Source organism: Hemiscyllium ocellatum, chromosome 31 (assembly GCF_020745735.1).
Source record: "Hemiscyllium ocellatum isolate sHemOce1 chromosome 31, sHemOce1.pat.X.cur, whole genome shotgun sequence".
In the NCBI taxonomy this organism is placed as follows: Eukaryota; Metazoa; Chordata; class Chondrichthyes; order Orectolobiformes; family Hemiscylliidae; genus Hemiscyllium; species Hemiscyllium ocellatum.
Window position 1 is genome coordinate 19,457,342 of NC_083431.1, and position 22,253 is coordinate 19,479,594.

The 22,253-nt window shown below is 44.5% G+C and overlaps 1 protein-coding gene across 4 annotated transcripts in view; it reads left to right on the forward strand.

The window, feature by feature from the left end:
• Nucleotides 1–409: 409 nt before the first annotated feature.
• The window catches only part of tp53i13 (tumor protein p53 inducible protein 13), a 35,159-nt gene continuing 13,315 nt past the window's right edge, over nucleotides 410–22,253 (forward strand). For 3 of the 4 annotated variants that reach the window (XM_060848129.1, XM_060848131.1, XM_060848130.1), the window contains exons 1-6: nucleotides 410–1,961; nucleotides 3,139–3,213; nucleotides 8,414–8,449; nucleotides 12,710–12,768; nucleotides 20,030–20,108; nucleotides 21,731–21,859. In XM_060848129.1, coding sequence (XP_060704112.1) covers nucleotides 1,872–1,961; nucleotides 3,139–3,213; nucleotides 8,414–8,449; nucleotides 12,710–12,768; nucleotides 20,030–20,108; nucleotides 21,731–21,859 — 468 coding nt within the window. In that variant the 5' untranslated portion in view covers nucleotides 410–1,871. Of the gene's footprint in view, nucleotides 1,962–3,138; nucleotides 3,214–8,413; nucleotides 8,450–8,543; nucleotides 8,614–12,709; nucleotides 12,769–20,029; nucleotides 20,109–21,730; nucleotides 21,860–22,253 lie in introns of those variants that run through there. The other variant, XM_060848132.1, reaches the window with a different exon arrangement.

Here is a 22,253-nt window from a genome sequence, read left to right on the forward strand (position 1 = left end):
CGGATGGGACACTGAAACAAAAAACAAAATCAAATGGTCTTCAGAAACTGGCAGAACTGGAAAGGAAATGTCTTCAAATCCAGCCACAACATATTACAGTCTCTGTGACACCCAGCAATCTCTAAAAGTTTCTACTGCGCCAGTATCAAGTTGGCAGGCCCAGTATCACCAATTAGAAGGAAGTGGATGTGAGAAGTAGAAGGGCACAGTGGTAATGTCCCTACCTCTGGACGGGGGGAACTAGGTTCAGCCCCACCAGGTCAAGAGGTGTGTTATAACATCTCTGAGCAATGGTGTGGAATGACAGTGAATAGGTAGCTGGGGGGTTGTGCTGGGAGGAGGGTTGAGGGAATGTTTCGACTCGCTCGCTCCGCGGTTCTTGCGTTTGGCGGCTCCGAGGCGCCGTAGCAGCTGGTCCCAGCGGAATGTGTATCCCTTTGTGCCCCAGCGCCGGCGGCTGCGCCTACACCTGATTGAGGAAGCAGGGGGACTGGGGGAGAGACATCGGGAACAAGGGTCTCAGAGGGAGAGACGCAGAGGGCAAGGGTCTGGAACAGGGACATAGACAGACACAGAGGGCAAGAGGCTGGAGAGAGAGAAAGAGAGTGAGTGAGTGCAGAGTTGGAACATTGCGGTACGCGGGAGAGACTGGGACATAGAGAGACACACACACAGAGCTGGGACTGGGATAGAGAGAGAGAGAGAGACACACACACACACAGGGTTGGGACTGGGATAGTGAGAGAGACACACACAGGACTGGGATAGAGAGAGAGACACACACAGGGCTGGGACTGGGATAGTGAGAGAGACACAGGACTGGGGTAGGGAGAGAAACACACACGGTTGGGATAGAGAGAGAGAGACACACACACACAAAGGGCTGGGACTGGAGTAGAGAGAGACACACACACACAGGGCTGGGACTGGGATAGAGAGAGAGACACACACAGGACTGGGATAGAAAGAGACACACACACACAGGAATGGGATAGAGAAAAAGACACATACAGAACCGGGATAGAGAGAGACACACACAAAGGACTGGGATGGGAATAGTGAGAGAGACACACACAGGAGTGGGATAAAAAGAGAGACACACACAGGACTGGGATAGAGAGAGAGAGAGACACACACACAGGGCTGGGATAGAGAGAGAGAGAGACACACACACAGGGCTGGGATAGAGACACACAGAACTGGGATAGAGAGAGAGAACGAGAGACACACACAGCTGGGACTGGGATAGAGAGAGACACACACAAAGGACTGGGATAGTGAGAGAGACACACAGGAGTGGAATAGAGAGAGACACACACACAGGGCTGGGACTGAGAGAGAGAGAGAGACACACACACACAGGACTAGGAGAGAGAGAGAGAAGCACACACAGGACTGGGATAGAGAGAGAGAGACACACACAGGACTGGGATAGAGAGAGAGACACACACACACAGGAATGGGATAGAGAGAGAGAGAGAGGCACACACACAGGGCTGGGACTGGGATAGAGAATCAAGAGGGTTGGGGCTGAATCTGGGATAGAGACACATACACACGCACAGGGCTGGTGCTGGGATAGAGAAAGAGGCACACACATAGGACTGGGACTGGGATTGGGATAGAGACACAGAGGGTTGGGGCTGGTGCTGGGATAGAGACACAGGCATACACAGGGCTAGTGCTGGAATAGAGAGAGGGAGACGAGAGGCAGCGATGGCCTGGGGTCTGAGAGCGCGGCCGCCGTTTGGTGCGAGCCCACTGTCCGTCTGTTCCCGGCCCGATCGCAGGCACCTCCCGGCCCCAGAGTGATCGAACCCGGCCTCCTCCTCCTCCCCATCCTCGGACTGTCGTGGGGCCAGCAGGCAGCTATGGTCGGGAAATGTAGCAGGAGCTTGCTGGGGCTCCTGGTCCTCCTGCTTGGTTTGCCAGGGAGCCCGGATCCCTGTGATGATGGCCGGGTGAGTGTAGACAGAACTTCTCCCTCTCCAGCAACTTACTCTCAAACTGTCTGAAACTCTCCCTACAGCCCCACGGGGATCACCCACTCCCCGCTCCCCACTGTAATCTCCCTGTGCATCACCCCCTCCCCACTGTAATCTCCCTGTGGATCACCCCCTCCCCACTGTAATCCCCCTGTAGATCACCCCCTCCTCACTGTAATCTCCCTGTGGATCACCCGCTCCCCACTGTAATCCCCCTGCAGATCACCCCCTCCCCACTGTATTCCCCCTGCAGATCACCCCCTCCCCACTGTATTCCCCCTGTAGATCACCCACTCCCCCCTGCAATGCCCCTGTAAATCACTCGTTCCCCACTGTAATCCCCTTGTGGATCGCCCGCCCCTCTCTGTTATCCCCCCGTGGATCACCCGCTCCCCACTGTACTCCCACTATGGATCACCCACTCCCCACTGCAACCCCCCTATAGATCACCCGCTCCCCTCTGTAAGCCCCCTTTGGATCACCCGCTTCCCACTGTATTCCAATTATGGATCACCCACTCCCCACTGCAACCCCCCCTGTAGGTCACCCGCTCCCACTGTAATCCCCCTGTGGATCACACGCTCCACACTGTAATCCCCCTGTGGGTCACCTCCTCCCCATTGCAATCCCCCTGTGGATCACCACCTCCCCCACTGTAATCCCCCTGTGGGTCACCCGCTCCCCACTGTAATCCCCCTGTGGGTCACCCGCTCCCCACTGTCATCCCCCTTTGGATCACCACCTCCCCACTGTAATCCCCCTGTGGGTCACCCGCTCCCCACTGTAATCCCCCTGTGGATCACCCGCTCCCCACTGTCATCCCCCTTTGGATCGCCACATTTCTATCTCCATAAAACGGCCTGAGATCCTGCTTTATTCCACATTGGCAGAGTTTTGCAATCAGTACAGCATTTGGAAATAATGTTACATTCTGTACAGGTCGGCATCACTGTGGGGGGGTCAACTGAACTCTCTGTAAGAGTAGATGCACAGTGTCCCCACAATGGCATGTTTGTTGGGTATTGACATTGAGAAGCTTTTACTCTTCATTCCACTTGGTGTAACAGCTTGGGTTTGAGTTGTTGGTAACAGTTATATGTTGCTTTGCTGAACTTCACATTCATGATCGTCCTCTCTCTCCCTATATTTTTAGTTTAAGCGCCAGATGGATTTGCCCCCAATGGAAGAGTATGTCTGCTCTGGACCTACTTGGTCACTTCCGGAAAGGGTAAGGAATTGTTTCTCTCCTTAGACAAATAAGATTAGATTCATTTAGGATATCTGGTCGGCATGGAAGGGTCTGTCTCCGTGCTGTATAGCTCTATGACTATATGTAAGGATTTAAAAGCTCCACTCGAATGCTGGTTCCGTCGGGACCCTCTTAGATTGAAAAAAATGTCTTGTGTGATTGCAATAAAGGTTTCGCTTCTCAAACACTGAACAATGTCTTCAACTTTCAGCATGGTTAGCCATACCATTCTGCTGCACTACCTCATGACTGCGGTGGGATTGCTATCCTCTGATTTCTTTATTATCCATCTAACTGTAGCTCCGATATCACTTGTGACAACTTTCCCTTGTGGTCCCGCACCATTACCTTCTGGATTCCCTCAAGGGTCTATTGTTGATACCCCCCTCTGTTTCTCATCTATATGCTGCCCCTGGCAATCAAAAGGCACAGCATTTGTTTTTATGTACATTGACATCCAGGTTCACCTCCTTACCATCTGTTCTGACTCCCCCACTGTCTATAAATTATCAGTCTGCCTATCCAATATCCAGGCCTGGATGAGGAACATTTCCTCCAGTTAAACATTGGAAGGCTGACATTTGTTTTTGATGTTGCTAATCTTTGTTCCCTCCCTTGTGACCTGCTCCATCCTTACTCCATTCATCTCCCTTGTAACATTCTGAGGAGAAGCTGCAAGATGAGGTTTTCAAATTCATCATTGCACCACTTATTCTCACTTGTGCCACGTGTCCTTACTTTGCCCATCTCAGCTCATCTGCTGAAATTCTCATTCACGTGGTTTTTATCACTAGGACTCAACTATTCTGATGCATTTCCAAGTGGCCTCCCACTATCTACCCACTATCTACCCACTATAAAGTTGAGTATATAATCAAACTGCGCCTCTCTCAACTTGCAGCCAATTCTTCTATTGCCCTGTACTTACTGATCTGCACTAGCTTCTCAGCAAAGTCTAGATTTTAAAATTCTAATCCTTGCTTTCAAATATCTTGACTGTGACTATTTCTATGTCCTACTTCAACTCTACATCCTTTGGTAAAATCTCTCTTCCTCTAATCCTGAACTATTTTGTAGATGGATTTAAGGAAAAGCCAATCACTCCCTATGGTGGCAAATCCCACAATCTCACTGTGCTGTTGGTGGCTATGCTTTCAGTTGCCTGAGTGCTCTAGAATTCTATCCACGTAACTCTCCCCCTCACTACCTTGCTATCTTCATTTCAGACTCTTTATAAAACCTACCTGTTTGAGTAAGAGTTTGGTACCGCAGACTGAGTATCTCCTGAGTTGGACCAGTATCATATTTTGAGGAATGTTTTGTCATGCTGAAGCTCTTGTTAAACACTGCTGCCAAATTGCAACATGGCTAAATTGAGTCATAAATCTGAGGCATGGCGGGTTCCAAATCAGACAAAGGATGACCAAGAGACTGACAAAGAAGGAGAAGCTAGCATGTGCGAGTCAGCTAATTTAGAAACAGATTAAAAGAATATTTTCAATTCTGTAGAAAGGAAGGGATTAGAGAAAGTAAGCATGGGTCCTTCAGAAGAAGAAACATCTAGGATTCTGAAGGATAAATGTTGAGAGGAGTGGTGGATGCGGGGACAGTTACAATATTTAGAAGACATTGGGAGAAGTAGATGAATAGGAAAGGTTTGGAGGATTATGGGCCAGGAGAAAGCAGGTGAGACTAGTCTAGTTTGGGGTTATGGACTGTGATTGGACCAAAAGCTCTGTTCCTGTGCCGTATGACTCTATGACATTTCCCCTCATGGGGAAGTCTAGGAGCAGAGGACATAGTCTCAGAATAAAGGGGCACCAACTGAAGACTGAGATGAGGAAGAATTTCTTCTCGTCAAGGTTTGAGTGTCTTTGGAGCTCTTTGCCACAGAAAGCTATGAGGAAGAGTCCTTGTATATTTAAGGCTGATATGGAGTCTTGATCAGATGGAGAATAAGGAGTTATGGGGAAAGGGCATTGTTGAATCAACCATGGTCCTACTGAATGGTGGAGCATGCTCAAGGGGCCGAATGGCCTACTCCTGTTCCAATTTAACAGGAAGGAATAAGGCAATGGCAGAGAACGTGAATAAGTGTTTTTTTAATCATTACAATAATGAACCTAGGGAACATGTCAGAATTTCTGGGAAATCAAGACTCTGATGACAGAGATCGAAAGATGGACTTAAGAATCATAAAGAAAACAGCATTGGAAAAGTTAATGTGACTAAATGCTGACATTGGATCTGCTAAGACAAATACTAGGGTTTTACAAATGGTGGTTCCAACAATAGTGAATACATGGGCTTTGATCTTCCCAAATTCCCCTGAAATTGAAATTAATGTTTCCAGTCTAGTGACCATTCCTCAGATCAGGGGAAGGGTCACCAGACCTGAAATGTTAACCCTGGTTTCTCTTCACAGATGCTGCTAAACCTGCTGAGCTTTTCCAGCAATTTCTGTTTTTCTTTCTGATTAACAGCATCCACAGTTTTTTTTGGTTTTTCCCTTGATTCTAAATTGGTCTTTGTCGATTGGAAGGTAGCAGATGTGACCCTGGTGTTCGTGAAAAGAGAAAAAAAAGGAAACAAAATATTGTAGAGCACTTAGTCTGACATCAGTAGTAAGGGGAATGCTAGAATATATTAAAAAGGGATATTGTAACAGGCATTTAGCGAATCCAATATGATTAGTTAGAGGTAACATGGTTTGTGAAAGGAAATTTGTATTTGACGAATATTCCACAGGACAACATTAGATATAAGCATAGAAACTGGCCGTTCTGCCCAATCAATTCATGATGATGTTTATGCCCCACTCCAACCACTTTCCTCATCTGCATCTATCACTGCAACCATCTATTCCTTCCATTGGTAGGTTCTTCCTTAGCTTCCCGTTAAACCCATCCATGCAGTGCTCAGTTCAGTCACTCCCTGCGGTGGCAAATTCCACATTCTCAGTCCTTTTCAGAATTCAGAAGGAACTTTCTTTATCCATCTGGTATTTCTTGGTTTGGAATTCTATTAGAGTTTTATTTAAAAGAATGTAGCTAGTGAGGTAGATGATTAAAATCCAGTCTATATAAGATTTTTTTATAAGATGTTCAATATGATTCCATATTCACAGGATTAGAGCTTGTAGCTTTGAGAGCAATATATTAGCATAAATTGAAGATTGTTTAATGGATAGAAAACAGCAGGAAATAAATAAAATGCTAGGAATGGTGTAACTAGCAGAATGCTCTAGGATCACTGCTTGGGCCTCAGCTATTTACAAGCTCCCAATGATTTAGTCACAACGTGGAAATGCTGATATTAGACAGGGATGTACAAAGTTAAAAATCACACAACACCAGGTTATAGTCCAACAGGTTTAATTGGAAGCACTAGCTTTCGGAGCGCTGCTCCTTCATCAGGTGGTTGTGGAGCAGATACATAAGACACAGACTTTATAGTAACAGGATTGCAGTGTCATGGAATGTAATATTAAACAAATTTAGCTTAAGTCTTTCATCTTTTAGAATGACCATGTTAGTTTTGGTTCCTTCATATGTAAATCCCAGAATTTTTTTTAAAATTACATTCTCAAGATAGCTTTTAACAATAGGTGTCATCTCAGCTCAGATAGTGTATTGAAGGTGTGAAGTTAAATTATGTCTGTGTCCCAATGTTGGGTCAGACTGATTCAGTTTCTAAAGTGGAAGTTACACAATCTTGCATAGATTTATGCAGTATTTGAGTGAAATAAAATGTAATTCTGTAAGTACAAAGTCACCTCACAAAATTGTGTGTGTGTGTGTGGTGGGGTGGTGGGGGGTTGGTGAATGTCTGTGAGAGAGTGTGTGTCTGTGTGAGAGTGAAATGGGATATATGTCTGTGAGAAGATGTGTGTGAGAGCATATGAGAGAGAGCTTGTGTATGAGAGAGGCTGTGTGTGAGTGTGTGTGTGTATGTAGAGTCTTATGTACCTGCTCCACAACCACCTGATGAAGAAGCAGCAGCGCTTCGAAAGCAAGTGATTCCAAATAAACCTGTTGGACTATAACCTGGTGTTGTGCGAGTTTTAACTCGATTTAGACAAGGGATCAAGTGTCATGTGTGGGCTAGGTTTGAAAAGAAGCTCTGAAGAGGAAGCAAAGGGATGTAAACTGGATAAAAATCAAGCTCAAAACTCAAGGCTGACAATCCAGAGCAATATTGGGGGAGCATTTCCAGATGAGTCATTGGCTTAAACCAAAGCCCCATGTGCTCACTTAGACGTAACTTATCCCAAAATGAGGCAATTCTCTGAGAAAAGCAGGGGAATCATCCCAAGTGTCCTGTCAGACATGTATGCCTCTATCACATCAGAAAACAAATTATCATGTTGCTGTTTTGTGGGATTGTGGTGACTGCATACTAACTGCCCTGTTTCCAGCTTCCCATGTGAAATAAACAGCTCTGCTTGGAAGAATAGAGAAGAAGAATATTTTTAAAAGGACAAGAGGGTGTCTTTGTTCGCAAATGAAGGAAAGTTAGCGAGCAGTTTCTTCCTGCTGTTCTCTCCTTGAAGGGAAGTGCTTGCTGATTATTTGACCCTGTCTTGCAGACGCTATGATTTTTATTACAAGATGATTAGGGGGCTGAACCCAAGGTTACTTCAGTTTCAATGGGGTTTGAACCCCATGTTGTTTGTGTTAATCAGATGAATGTGCTAGCTGTCCAGCCAACTGAGCTAACCAACCCCTCGGCTTGCTGTTACACCAAAGCAGTTAGGAAAGTGGATGGTAGATCTACCTTTAGTGCTGGGGATTGCAGAATAAGAGAAATGTGTGAGAAAGTTTTGCCGCAATTATACAGGAGCTTAGAGAGATCACATCTGAAGATGTGTGCAGTTTTAATCTTGTTGTCTAAAAAAAGGATATGTTTACCTTGAAGACTCAGTAGATTGGATTCTTGGAATGAAAGGGCTGTGTTGCAAGGAGGGATTGAGTAGAATGGGTCCAGATACTCTGGAGTTTGGAAGCATAAAAAGTAAGCACGTTGAAACATTCGAGGAATGGTGCTGCCTACTTTGTTCAATTAAAACAGGTGCAGTGATTTATTGTTTCTGTCTGTATGTTTTTAGTTTGTTTAACAAACTATTGTATGAACAATGCTCCTGTTTCACCTTTTGACTTGTGTTTTCTACATCTGTCAGGTAATTCCAAGTTTGGCCAAAGTGTATCCTGAGCAGGTATGATTCAATTTCATTGACACATTCGGCTGATTGTTGTGGTTCTGTTTGCCGAGCTGGGAGTTTTCATTGCAAATGTTTCGTCCCCTTTCTAGGTGACATCTTCAGTGCTTGGGAGCCTCCTGTGAAGCGCTTCTGTGCTGATTCCTCCGGCATTCATACTGGTTTGAATCTGCCGCTTCCGGTTGTCAGTTGCTGGCCGCTGCAGTGGCCGGTATATAGGGTCTAGGTCGATGTGTCTGTTGATAGAATTTGTGGATGAGTGCCATGCCTCTAGGAATTCCCTGGCTGTTCTCTGTTTGGCCTATAATAGTGGTGTTGTCCCAATCGAATTTGTGTTGTTTGTCATCTGAGTGTATGGCTACTAGGGATAGCTGGTCGTGTCGTTTTGTGGCTAGTTGGTGTTCATGGATGCGGGTTGTTAGCTGTCTTCCTGTTTGTCCTATGTAGTGTTTTGTGCAGTCCTTGCATGGGATTTTGTACACTTCACCTGATGAAGGAGCGTCGCTCCGAAAGCTAGTGTGCTTCCAATTAAACCTGTTGGACTATAACCTGGTGTTGTGAGATTTTTAACTTTGTACACCCCAGTCCAACACCGGCATCTTCAAATCATATCTGAAATGGGGAGCCAGTGTGGCTCAATTCTGCACATTTGATGTTTTTATAGAAACAGAGTGAGAGATAAGTGACTGACTGGCTCACAGGAAGTGGGTTGGTCATTTAAATCTCCTAATGAAGCCATGTGCCTTCACTTTAACAATCCTGCTATTTTTAACCTCTTTCAGCTGGGTGTCTCCAGCTGTGGGAAATCTGCAGTTGTCAGGAGGTGAGCATGGCAAATGCCTAAGGCTCTCTGCAGCACTGCTTGTGGGCCAGGAAAGTTGAGAAGACCCTCCTCCCAGGTCCTAACTGCTTTACATCTGCTTCACACACCCCCCCCCCCCCCTATTCCCTGGGACCAACATTTGTTAAAAACACGTTGAGTGGGTTTGACCGTGCATACTTGTGGAACCACGCTGCTCTTGAGCAGAGATAATCCTTTACTTCCCTTGACCAACATTTGAAGGTCTAATATAAAAGCATGCTTTGATTGAACTGTTTTCTGTGTGGTAATGTAGATCAATGAATGCTGCTTAACCAGCAATTCTAATTCTCAAGATATGGGAAACTTGTTTCAAGCATTGGTTTAATTTGCCAAAGAATGTCTTCCTCATTAGTAGCTCACACACAAATTGTTTGGACATACTACTCATAAAGAGTAGCTTAATATACATCTTGATGAGTTATGATGTATGACCATTTGGGAATTTTTAATATGATGCTTATAAAATCCACAACAGCATAATGTGTTTAAAATATCGATTCTCCTGAAGTGATCTAATCATATGTGGTTGGTTTCAAATTACTCTGGTTCCCGAAGGCTGTGATGCTGCATTCCTGTAACCCTGATTTGTGTCTGAATCTGTTGAATGTGACTCACCTGAAATGTGCACTCAATAAGCAGAACCAGTTCTCAAATTTGGTTCCAAGTTCACTTTCAGTGTGAAATGAAGTCAGATAAGGAGAAACAGAAAATGCTGGAGAAAGTCAGCAGGTCTGACAGCATCTGTAGAAACAGAAGCAGAGCTAACATTTTGAGTCCAGTATGATACTCTTTCAGAACTGAAGATGGGTCTAAATGTAATGGTGTTTTATGCTGTGGAACAGGGAAAGGGCAGAGGGCAAAGGAAATTAGACATTAATGTGTCAAATAACAAAAGGCAAATGGAATGGTAATGCTTGTAAAGAAAATTCAAAGCATAGATCCATGAGGGGTTAATAGTAAAATCAGAGTCAGCTCTGACCGAACGCAAAAATATGAAAACAAATTGCAGACACCTGGGGGGACGAATTATTGGAGGGAGGACAGAGGTTGTGGTCTGAAATATATTTTCAGGGTAGGTTTTACCTGATGAAGGGCTCATATCTGAAACATCAATTCTCCTGCTCATCAGTTGCTGTTTGATCTGCTGTGCTTTTCCAGCATCACACTCTCGACCACTTTCTCCAGGTTCTACCACTTGGCCTGGATCAGTTTTGTTGGAGTATTACAGAAGGATGGAATAATTTATAAGCTCTGGTTCTTGCAATGTATAAGATGATAAAATGATACTCTGCTGCAGATTTTCAGTGTTATCATTGATGTGCATAAAAACAATTTACAACAAAGGTGGAAATGTTTGTGTGCTGGAGTTCACCTTAGGCACCCAGTGCTAGTGTTCCTCTGTTATTTACAACATGATTAGAAACAGAATAAAGTCCCTTCTGATACTTAACGTCAATTGCCAAACCCAATCTTAAGAATCTTATTGCAGCAGCGTCAGCCTTGATTCAGTGGCATTACTCATATCAAGATGCTCATGGGTTCACGTCCCACTGCAGGGTCTTTAATGTATTGTCTAGGCGAATACAGCAATCTCAGTATCCCAATCCCACTTCCTGTCCAGACTCCTTGATCCCCTTAGCCACAAGAGCATGCCCAGCTACCTCTTGAATATATCTAACGAACTGGCCCGACAGTTTCTGTGGGAGAGAATTCCACAGGTTCACAACTCTCCGAGTGAAGAAATGTTTCCTCATCTCGGTCCTGAATGACTTACCCCTTATTCTTAGACTGTGACTCCTAATTCTGGACTTGCCCAACTTTGGGAACATTCTGCCTGCATGTAGTTTGTTTCTGATTTACAGTATCTGCAGTTCTTTCGATTCCATCCCCCACCCCAAAACATTACCTTGGTCTCTGGATTAAGAGTCCAGCGTTAATACCATTAGGCCATCACCTCCACCTCATTCATCCTCCTCTTGAGTTCATGAAATGTGCTATAGAAATACAAATTCATGTCCTTATATGTGCTGTGAGGGAGGTGGCTCATTGTTTAACTCTCAGTAATAACAGTTAATCATTTTCATTGAAACTGAATTTCTAGTCACACAATGCACTCAACCATAATACTGCAGATGCTGGAAATCGGAAGGGATCATTAAGGAAGGAAGTCTGGTCAATCCCAGGACAGAATACCAGTTTTAATACCTTCATCAGAGTTGGTACATGTTACAGACTTAACAGGGTATTAAACAAGAGCAAAGAGAGAAAGAGAAGTCAGGGTGGGGGAGAATACAATAAGCGGAATATCACTGATTGGATGGAAAGGAGAAGAGATTAAAGGATGATGGTGTGAGACAAAAATAATCAACAGGGAGAAAAGTGCATCATGAGCAGCGACTGCAGAATATTGAGTTGAAAGAAGTCGAAGTAATGGAGTTATTTATAATTATGGGTGGGTCTGAAATGTGAAGAGTGGAATTTAATTCGGAATGCGTGTGGAATAACGTCAAGCCCAGAGGCAGTTGCTGAGCATAAAGATGTGTCTGAGAAAATGAGTTTTAGATACCTGATCGAACATGGGAAGGGAAACATGAAACAATGGAAGTTAAGAGAGGCAAACAGCAGTCCCATTGGAGAAAAGCACCACGTTTCATCAAGGTGGGTAATACCAGATTGAATAACGAAAGCGTTCTACAGGCTGACTTTGTCGGCACGGTGGCACAGTGGTTAGCACTGCTGCCTCACAGCGACTGAGACCCGGGTTCAATTCCCGACTCAGGCGACTGACTGTGTGGAGTTTGCACGTTCTCCCCGTGTCTGCGTGGGTTTCCTCCGGGTGCTCCGGTTTCCTCCCACAGTCCAAAGATGTGCGGGTCAGGTGAATTGGCCATGCTAAATTGCCCGTAGTGTTAGGTAGGGGGTAAATGTAGGGGTATGGGTGGGTTACGCTTCGGCGGGTCGGTGTGGACTTGTTGGGCCGAAGGGCCTGTTTCCACACTGTAAGTCTAATCTAATCTAAAATCTAATCTAAACTTTTCAGTTCTGGTCAGTATTTTTAACGTGACAAACAGGTGCAGATGGAAATGTCCCTGAGCATATTCTCAATACTAACAGCCAGCGAGAGAAGAAATCAATGCCTGATTCATCTCAGCTCGTACTGAATCCAGCCTGTAGGCAAGAAAGGATAGCGTTATGTACCATCCAAACTTCCAAGTCCCTGGCTGCTCATAGGTCTTGACAGAGAGCTCCACCACGTTTGAGTTAACTCAGAAACTGGCTGGTTTAGCAGTTCAAAAATAAGTTTTGCCTGCAAGGCAGATTTTGTTATTTTAACAAGAGTGTTAATGAAGCAGAAAGACACTATCTGACAGATTTTTTTTCCCTCCCTGTTACAGGAAGCTGCTTGTGTGTGTATGGGGGAGCGAATTGAATACAATGAGCAAATCCCAAACAGGTAACTGGGAAATGATGGTGCAAGCTCAAAACTTAAAACTTTTTGATTATTTTTATCCTTGTATTTTAAACCTTAGAAGATTAGATAGTTGAGAGTATGTTGCAGAATGTTCCAACTCATGCATTAAATTTAGTGTAACATGTGCATTACTGTCACTTAATGAGTTTATTTTTACCTATCCCTGAGACATCAGCACCGCTGACAGAACTAGCATTTACTGCCTATCCCGCAGTGACTTTGCAAAGTTAGTGATGAGCCAATGGAAACACCGAATGATTTACAGTCTCTGGAGCATAAGCCTTTTTTATATAAAAGAAAGCGCGTCAACAGAACCCAGCGTAACGTGACTCAGTGAAATGGGGTGGTCCGGTGGCTCCGTGGTTAGCAACTGCTGCCTCTCAGCATCAGGGTCCTGGGTTCGATTCAACTTTGAGCGACTGTCTGTGTGTAGTTTGCACGTTCTTCCTGTGTTCTGCATGAGTTTCCTCCTACAGTCCAATAGATGTACAAGTTAGGTGGATGGGCTGTGCTAAATCGCCCATACTGTCCGGTTAGCCGTGGGGAAATACAAGGTGTCAGGGGTATGGTGGTGGAGTGGGAAGCTTTTCGAAGGGTCGGTGTGGACTTGATGGGCTGAATGGCCTGCTTCCACACTGTAGGGATTCTATGAAAATCTCAAAGTGCCTCATCTACAATGAGGTATGGTAATGATTGTTCCGTGAGCACTTGGCAACGTGTGTGTATTTAAAACTTCATTCATGGTATGTGGGTATCAGTAGCTGGAAAGAAATTATTGCTCATCCCTAATTGCCTGGAGGGCGGCTGATTCTGTTATGTCTATGTGGGTCTGGAGAGACTCGAAGGTGAGATTTCCTTTCTGTAACAGGCATTAGTGAACCAGATGAGTTTTTACTGCCATTAACAATGATTATCATTAAATTGCCCAGATTTGTATAGAGTTCAAACTTGACCATCTGCCACAGTGGGATTCAAACCCATTTATCCAGAACATAGCCTGGGATTCTGGATTACTAGACCAGTGGCATTACCATTACACCATCACCACCTCTAATGTCTAGTTAATCAATCTTTTTATGGAGGCCAGCAAGATCATGCAAGTAGTCTGCTGTTCAGTGAATAACATCGCGGAATGTGAAGCACTCCGAGGTTTGACCTGCTCTGAGGAACTGTACCTGTAGCAGTGCAGCGTTTCTGCTGTATTGCAGGATTTACACAGTGCAGTACTGCCAGCTGGATCACCAAGCCTTCAGAACAAAGTACAACAAAAAGTAAATATTGTATTACAACTTTGTAAACCTTGAATTCCCGGGAGAAAGTTCACTTCGGTTGATTCTCGGTATGGAGGGATATTCCTATCAGAAGAGATTGATTAGATTGGGCATGTACTCAAGTTTGGAAGAATGAGAGGCAACTTTCTTGAAACATTCAAGAACTTTAGGGCCCCTGACAGGGCAGATGCAGAGAGGATTTATTTACGTGTGAGAGAGTTTAAGACCAGGGAGTATAGCTTGGTGGGGCAAGGGTCACTCAAGTCCATTAGAGCCAAGGAGGACCTTTCTCTTTCAGTGGCTACCGAATCTGTGAAATTCTTTCAACAGCAAAGGGTTGCTGAGACTGAGTCATTAAGTATAAACAAGGCTCAGAGGTTTCTAATCAGTGAAGGAATCAAGGATTACAGGGATAAGACAGGAAAATGAGGTTGAGGATTACCAGAACAGTCATGATCTGACTGAAGAGTGGAATAGACTCGATGGGTCAAATCACTACCCTCTGCTCCTACATCACATGGTCTTAAAAACTAATATAACCGAAAGAAACAACTTCCATGAACATTTGCCTCCACCCCCCCCAGTGTTTGTTGCCCAGGCCCTGGAAAAGGCGGTAGTGAGCTGTTGACTTGATATGCCACAGTCCCTTGTAGTGTGAGAGCATCCATAGGGCACTTTGGAAGCAGGTTATTTTTTGGATTTTGATCCAGTGACAATCAAGGAAGGCCGATTACAGTGTTCGAGTCAGGATGATGTATGGCTTGGAAGGGAACTTGCAGAATGTACTATTCCCTTGCATTTGCTGCCACTGTCATCCCTCCCTCCCCAGGCAGTAGCGGGTGGATTTTGAATGTGCTATCAAAGGAGGCTTGGTCACTTGCTGCAGTGTATCTTCTAGATGGTACACACTGCTGCCACTGTGCCTCGGTGGTGGAGGGAGTGAATATTTAGGTTGGAGGATGGGGTGCCAATCAAGCTGGCTGCTTCCTCCAGGAATGTGTCAAACTTTTTGTTGGAGCTGCTGTCGTCCAGGTATGTGGAGAGTGTGCTATCACTCCCCTGAATTGTGCAAACAGACATTGGATAATCAGGAGGGATGTTACTTATCACAGAATCCTGGGAATCCAACTTGCTCCTGTATCCACAGTATTGAAATGGTGATGAGGTTGATTCAATGATTGGATTCTCTCTTGTCAGAGGTAGTCAAAATTGTCTGCCACTCGTGTGCTGCGAATGTTACTTGCCACTTATCAGCCCAAGCTTTGATGCACATGGACACGGACTGCCTTCAGTATCTGAGGAATCATGAATGGTGCTGGACTTTGTACGTAAACATTCCCACTGCTGACCTCATGATGGAGGGAAGGTCAATGATGAAGCAGTTGATGTTGATGATGGACCTAGGACTCTTGGCACACTGTCGCTAATTTACTGTAGGTAATTGTCTGAAATATTGTGTCAGAATTAATGGGGGCAGACCAGGTTTGGGGAAAGCAGACTGACTGAGCAGGACTTTGATTATACAGTAATGGTTGACTACTTCCTGGTAACTATCTAAATGTTTGTTGGTTTTGAACGGTGCGATTATTGTATATGCTCAGTTACTAAAATTAATGTTTCGTTTCTTCATGCTAATCAAGGTTCATTGATGCTTTATAGTTACACAAATGTAATATCAGAAATGACAAAGTGACTTCAAAAGCAGCTAGAACAACTCTTTTGCTGTTCAAAATATGTTAATTAGACCATAAGATAGAGGTGTAGAATCAGGCCATTCGGCCTATTGAGTCTGCTCTGCTATTTCATCATGGCCGATATGTTCCTCAAACCCCATTCTCCTGCCTTCTCCTCGTTACTTCCTTGAAGAACTCTCCTAGAATTGTCAGGTATGCCCTTCCCTTGAACTTCCAAGTACTCCACAATCTCAACCTTAACACTGGACTCTAAAATCTTATCGACGTCAGGCTGACATAATTTCCCATCTTTTGCCTTGCTCCCTTCTTAAACAGTGGTGTTTCATTGGAGAAGTTTCAGTTCTCTGGGACCCTCCCTGGCTCCAGTGATTTCTGAAAGGTCACTCCCAATGCTTCCACAATCTTCTCAGCTACCTCCTTCAGAATACTGGTGCGGAGTGGGCGGCACAGTGGTTAGCACTGCTGCCTCACAGCGCTACAGACCTGGGTTCAATTCCTGCGTCAGGTGACTGTGTGTGGAGTTTGCACATTCTCATGTCTGCATGGGCTTTCTTCCGCAATCCAAAAATGTAGCAGGTTAGGTGAATTGGCCATGCTAAATTGCCTGTAGTGTTAGGTGAAGGGGTAAATGTAAGGGAATGGGTCTGGATGGGTCGCACTTTGGTGGGTTAGTGTGGACTTGTTGGGCTGAAGGGCCTGTTTCCACACTAAGTAATCTAAATCTAGTCCATCTGAGTCGAGACAGGACGCCAACTTGCGGAACGTTTCAGAACATCTCAGGGATACAGGCACTAAACAACCCCATACTCTGTGGTTGAATACTTCAACTCCCCTTCCCACTCTGTCAAGGACATACAAGTCCTGGGCCTCCTCCACTTCCAAACTCTAGCCACTCGATGCCTGGAGGAAGAACGCCTCATTTTCCACAATGGGACCCTCCTACCATGCAGGATCAATATCGATTTCACCAGTTTCCTCATTTTCCATTCTTCCCCTCCCCCCCCCCCCCCCCCGCCCCCCACCTTATCCCAGATCCAACCTCCCAATTTGGCACCGCTCTCTTGAACTATCCCACCTGTCCATCTTCCTTCCCACCTATCCGCACCACCCTCCTCTCCAACCTATCACTATCTATCCCAACCCCCAACCTTCATCTACCTATTGTACTCCCAGCTACCTTTCCCTCAGCCCTCTTGGGCCACCCCCAACATTCCTGCCGAAGAGTTTATGCTTGAAACATCGACTCTTCTGCTCGTCGGATGCCACCTGAATGGCTGTGTTTTTCCAGCGCCACACTTTGAGACTCTGATCTCCAGCAGCATCTGCAGTCCTCACTTTCTCCTAGTGTAGTCCATCCAGTCTGGGTGATTTCTCTACTCTCAGAACTTTGCTTCCCCATTACCACCTCCTTGCTTATGGGCACTACACTCACCTCTGCCCCCTGACTCTCTTGAAGTTCTGATATGCTGCTGGTATCTTCCACAGTGAAAACTGATGCAAAGAACCTATTCAGTTCCTCTGCCATTTCTTTGTTCCCTATTAGATTAGTTCCCTACAGTGTGGAAACAGGCCCTTCGGTCCAACATGTCCACACCAACCCTCTGAAGAGTAACCCACCCAGATTCAGTTCCCTATATTTACCCTTGACTAATGCACCTATGGGCAATTTAACATGGCCAATTCACCTGACCTGCACATCCTTTGGAGGATACCAGAGGAAACCTACTCAGACACAGGGAGACTGTGCAGACTTCACCCAGATAGTCTTCAGAGGCCAGAATCGAACCCGGGTCCCTGGCACTGAGAGGCAGCAGTGGTAACCACTGAGCCGCCATGCCATCCTTATTATTTCTCTGGCCATATTTTCCAGCAGACCAATGTCCATGCTTACTTTTATAGAACTGAAAATAATCTTGCTATTGTCTTTTATCACTAGCCAGCTTTCATCTTCTCTCCCACCTTGTTTTGTATTTTAATTATCCTCTCCTGGTTTTTAAAGGCTTCCCAATCTTCAGGCTTCCCCCTATACCTTCAGCAATGAGATAACAAGAATCCAGAGAAAGTATATTCCTGTCAGGGTGAAAGGGAAGGCTGGTAACTATAGGGAATGCTGGATGAGTAAAAAAATTGAGGGTTTGGTTAAGAAAAAGAAGGAAGTATATGTCAGGTACAGACAGGATAGATCAAGTGACTCCTTAAGTATACTCCTACTTTCTTTATACTCTAAGAGGGAAATCAGGAGGGCAAAACGGGGAGATAGCTTTGGCAAATAGAGTTAAGGAGAATCCAAAGAGGTTTTACAAATATATTAAAGGACAAAAGGGTAACTAGGGAGAGAATAGGGCCTCTCAAAGATCAGGGGAGGAAAGCTTCTTCAAGGCAGGCATCCTTGCAAGAAGATTCACAGTAGGGTTAAAATCAACAAGGTAAAAACAATGACTGCAGATGCTGGAAACCAGATTCTGGATTAGTGGTGCTGGAAGAGCACAGCAGTTCAAGCAGCATTCGAGGAGCAGTAAAATCGACGTTGCAGGCAAAAGCCCTTCATCAAGAATACAGGAAGAGAGCCTGAAGGGTGGAGAGATAAGTGAGAGGATGGTGGGGGTGGGGAGAAAGTAGCATAGAATACAATAGGTAAGTGGGGGATGGGGATGAAGGTGATAGGTCGGAGGGGTTGTGGGGGGAGGGTGGAGTGGATAGGTGGAAAAGAAGATAGGCAGGTAGGACAAGTCATGGGGACAGTGCTGAACTGGAAGTTTGGAACTGGGGTGAGGTGGGGGAGGGGAAAGCAGATCACTGGGAGAGGAAAACTTGGACAGAGTAAGGCATACAGGTTACACTGCACAGGATGCAACATTCTTTGATCTTGCTTTTATATCGGCCCCAACCATCATTTTTAATTGAGACTCAGTCACTTACTGGATTAGATTTTATGGTTGGCAAAGAAGTGATGGAGTTTCCCACCGACTTCGATGAAAGCTGCCTCCCTCCATTTCCTAGCAACCTCTTTGGGAAAGGGGGAAGCTTTGTCATTGTTTATTTGATTCCATAGTCAAGCCCAAAGCATCCAGCAGCTGATAGACCAGGCAAGATAAGCCCCTACTTACACTGATTCTCAGACTGCAAAACTAGAAACTAAAATGCAATGATTATCCAACAGTTTTTGAATAACTTTGCCTTTTGTAAACTAAAGATTAGATTACTTACAGTGTGGAAACAGGCCCTTCGGCCCAACAAGTCCACACCGACCCGCCGAAGCGCAACCCACCCATACCCCTATATTTACCCCTGACCTCACACGGGCAATTTAGCATGGCCAATTCACCTGAGCTGCACATCTTTGGACTGTGGGAGGAAACCGGAGCACCCGGAGGAAGCCCACGCAGACACGGGGAGAACGTGCAAACTCCACACAGTCAGTCGCCTGAATCGGGAATTGAACCCGGGTCTCAGGCGCTGTGAGGCAGCAGTGCTAACCACCGCCACCATGCCGCCCACACGATTGTGCCACACACATCATTGCAACTGCCAGTAATCCGCAATATTAACAGTGATTTAGATTGAATACAAGCAGTGAGACCAGGAATATTTCCTTAGTTCCTCAAAATAGCTATGCCGTTGTTTAACATCTTAGCTGATCCCTGCTCTACTCCACTTTTCTTCCAGCTCCCCATAACTTTTGAGCCCCAAATAATGTTCTAAAAAGGTATCAGTCCAGCACATTGCTTTACATAATTATTTGATTTTTTAAAAAATTTGGGACGGTCAAGGAAGCTCAAAGTATCACACCAGAGCAACGTAACCCTTTCCAAGTATTAAAGTACATTACAATTCTGATTGCTAAAAATCAAAAATATTGTTCATGTTGTAAATCTGAAATAGAAAACACTGCAGATTTTATGTACGTTTGGCAATAGTGGAGCAAGAATCAGAAAATTCCAATCAATGACCTTGAGTCAGAATTGTCCAACTTCAGCTGTTTTTACCACAACAGTTGATGTTATTCACATTTCATGACAGACTTTTCAGTAAATTAATTTTGATAATCTGTGTTAGTGAATTCTTCCAGATTTATACCTTCTGCAGACAAGGTTGAGGAGCTGAAGTTGGAATATTTTTAATGCAGTTTCTCATACTTCGCAAGTTGATATTATTAAGCCAGAGAATCAGAATTTCAATGAATTAAGAGACTAGCTAATGGTGTGTGAGGGAGGCAGCCCACTACAAAGCATTTTACTAACACTTGACTTTATTTATTTTTCTTTTTGAATTGGATAGTGGCATGTTTCGACCTATCTGGGCAGCATATGGAGAATACTTGTATGTCCCTCCTCAACGCTGGGTTCACAACCTGCAGGTACTGAATTATTCATTTGTTACATTTAGGCTTGCTTTCAAATGAAACTTTAATCACACAAGTGTTTAAGTCTGCAAAGGGGAAGGGTGAGAGATACCACTCCTAGCATGAACAGTTAGAACATTGTCTGAAGATGAGTAATGGAAAATAGTGGATGACCAGACTAGAGTCTCAGGCAGCAGAGTAATAGAGAAAATTGAGGTGATGATGAATATCTGTATGAGTGAGGCTATAGATAATTATCTATGCAGAGCTATTGAGTTAAGTATCAGGCTCAGTAACTGTGCCACAATGTTGGCTGGCCATTTGTTCCATCCATCCTTATAGGCATTATATTGTGCAGCAGACAACTGGTGAAAGCTTCTTTTCTATCTTTTTCTCTCAGTCAGATACGTTTTTTTTTGGTATAACTCATCTTCTATGTAAACATATAATCATTGCTTAATTGTATCCAAGTGGTGGGCATTAACTGGGGATTGATCCCATAAACAGACAGACTAAAACTGCAGCTGCTGGGTGGGGTAGTATATACTCAGAATGTGTAAATCTGTAAATAAATATAACAAGTGCATGAAGACTGATTCTAGTTCATCATTCACCAGCTGACTTTCTGTAAAGGAACACTTCAATCCAAAGAAGCCAGACAACTTAGTTCATGACCACCTATTAATCTTTGCAATAAAATCTACATTAAAAAAGATCATACTGGTACTGTCCTGTACATTAAGATGCTAAGGACAACTTATTTAAAGAAAGGAAGGATGCTATCTACTTGAATGAAAAATACTGAATGGTTAGAGATATTGAACTACACAGTGATAACATGAGCATCAGCTCACAGTGTGGCATGATACGCATAGTCAAAGGAGATCCTCATCCAGTGAGCAGAGTGTGTTCTCCTCATCCTCATTACCATGGCTGCGTTTCCCCCCCACTCCCACCACCACCATCCTTCTAAACTCTAGTGAATACTAGAGTCTCCTCATAGGATAGTCCCCCATATCAACCTAGTGATCATGTTTCTGGCAAGATGATCCTTTCTTAGGAAGGGAGACCAACACTGTTCATAATATTTAGGTGTGATCACCCCAAGGTTCTGAATTCCTTCTTACAAACTCAAATCCTCTTGCAATGAAGGGCAGTATACCATTTGCCTTCTAGTTGCTCCTTGTACCTAGCTAGTGTACAAGAACATACCAACTTCCCAATATAGCACCATTTAAATAATGGTGAGAAACATCCTTTCTGTTTCTCAAACCAAAGTGTTGTACTGATGCTTTTAAGTAATCTCATTTGGCAACATTAACTGTCTAATAGTGTTGATTTCTAGCAATCTCATAGGCATCTGTGTATTTAATGAAAGCCAAACTATTCCATATTTAACGGGCTGTACTCTGGACAGACGGTGATAAATTAGCTTCTCAAGCCTGGACAGTATGTGCCAGAAATCTGCCCCCTTCTCTCTCAGGCCTAACTCCAGTTTCCACCTCTCCATCCGATCATGTCTATGCTGAACAAACTCTCGGGAGGTTTTTTCACTCATAACCTTGCATTTTTTGGTAAAATGTTACTGAATTGCTTTCACCGTGTTTTTAATTGTTTTGTTTTGTTTTCTTGTCTAGCGAGGTGGGGTAGCTTTCCTTTATCATCCATGTGTACACCCCAGATTGAAGGAGGAGCTCTCCCTACTGGCAAGAGCATGCAAGTACCAGCACATCATCACTCCACATCTCAATCTAAGTCAGCAATGGGTAAGTACCTCACCCAGGTAATACTGCAAGAGGTGGAGGCTACATAAGGATTTCCTCCCATTCCATCAATGATTCCTTCATAGCTCATCTCCAATGAAACTCATTATGGATTCACGTATTGGGCAATTGGCTGGGAGCACGGTTACCGAACACAAAGTGCAAGGGATAGCACTGAATGTAGTTTGCATACATTAGGAGAGATTGGGAGTAAAATGATCTGAAAACAATTTATAGCAAAGCACTGTAAAGTTTTAGCTGTTAATTCTTTCCAGGCTCCCCAAACTGTGGGGGGACCAGCCAGAGGTTTGAGCTCACAAGGCATCATCTCATGGGGGTTTTCATCTACTCTAACTCTCACACTAAGGATTAATGCCCTTGGAACAGTAAGAATGGG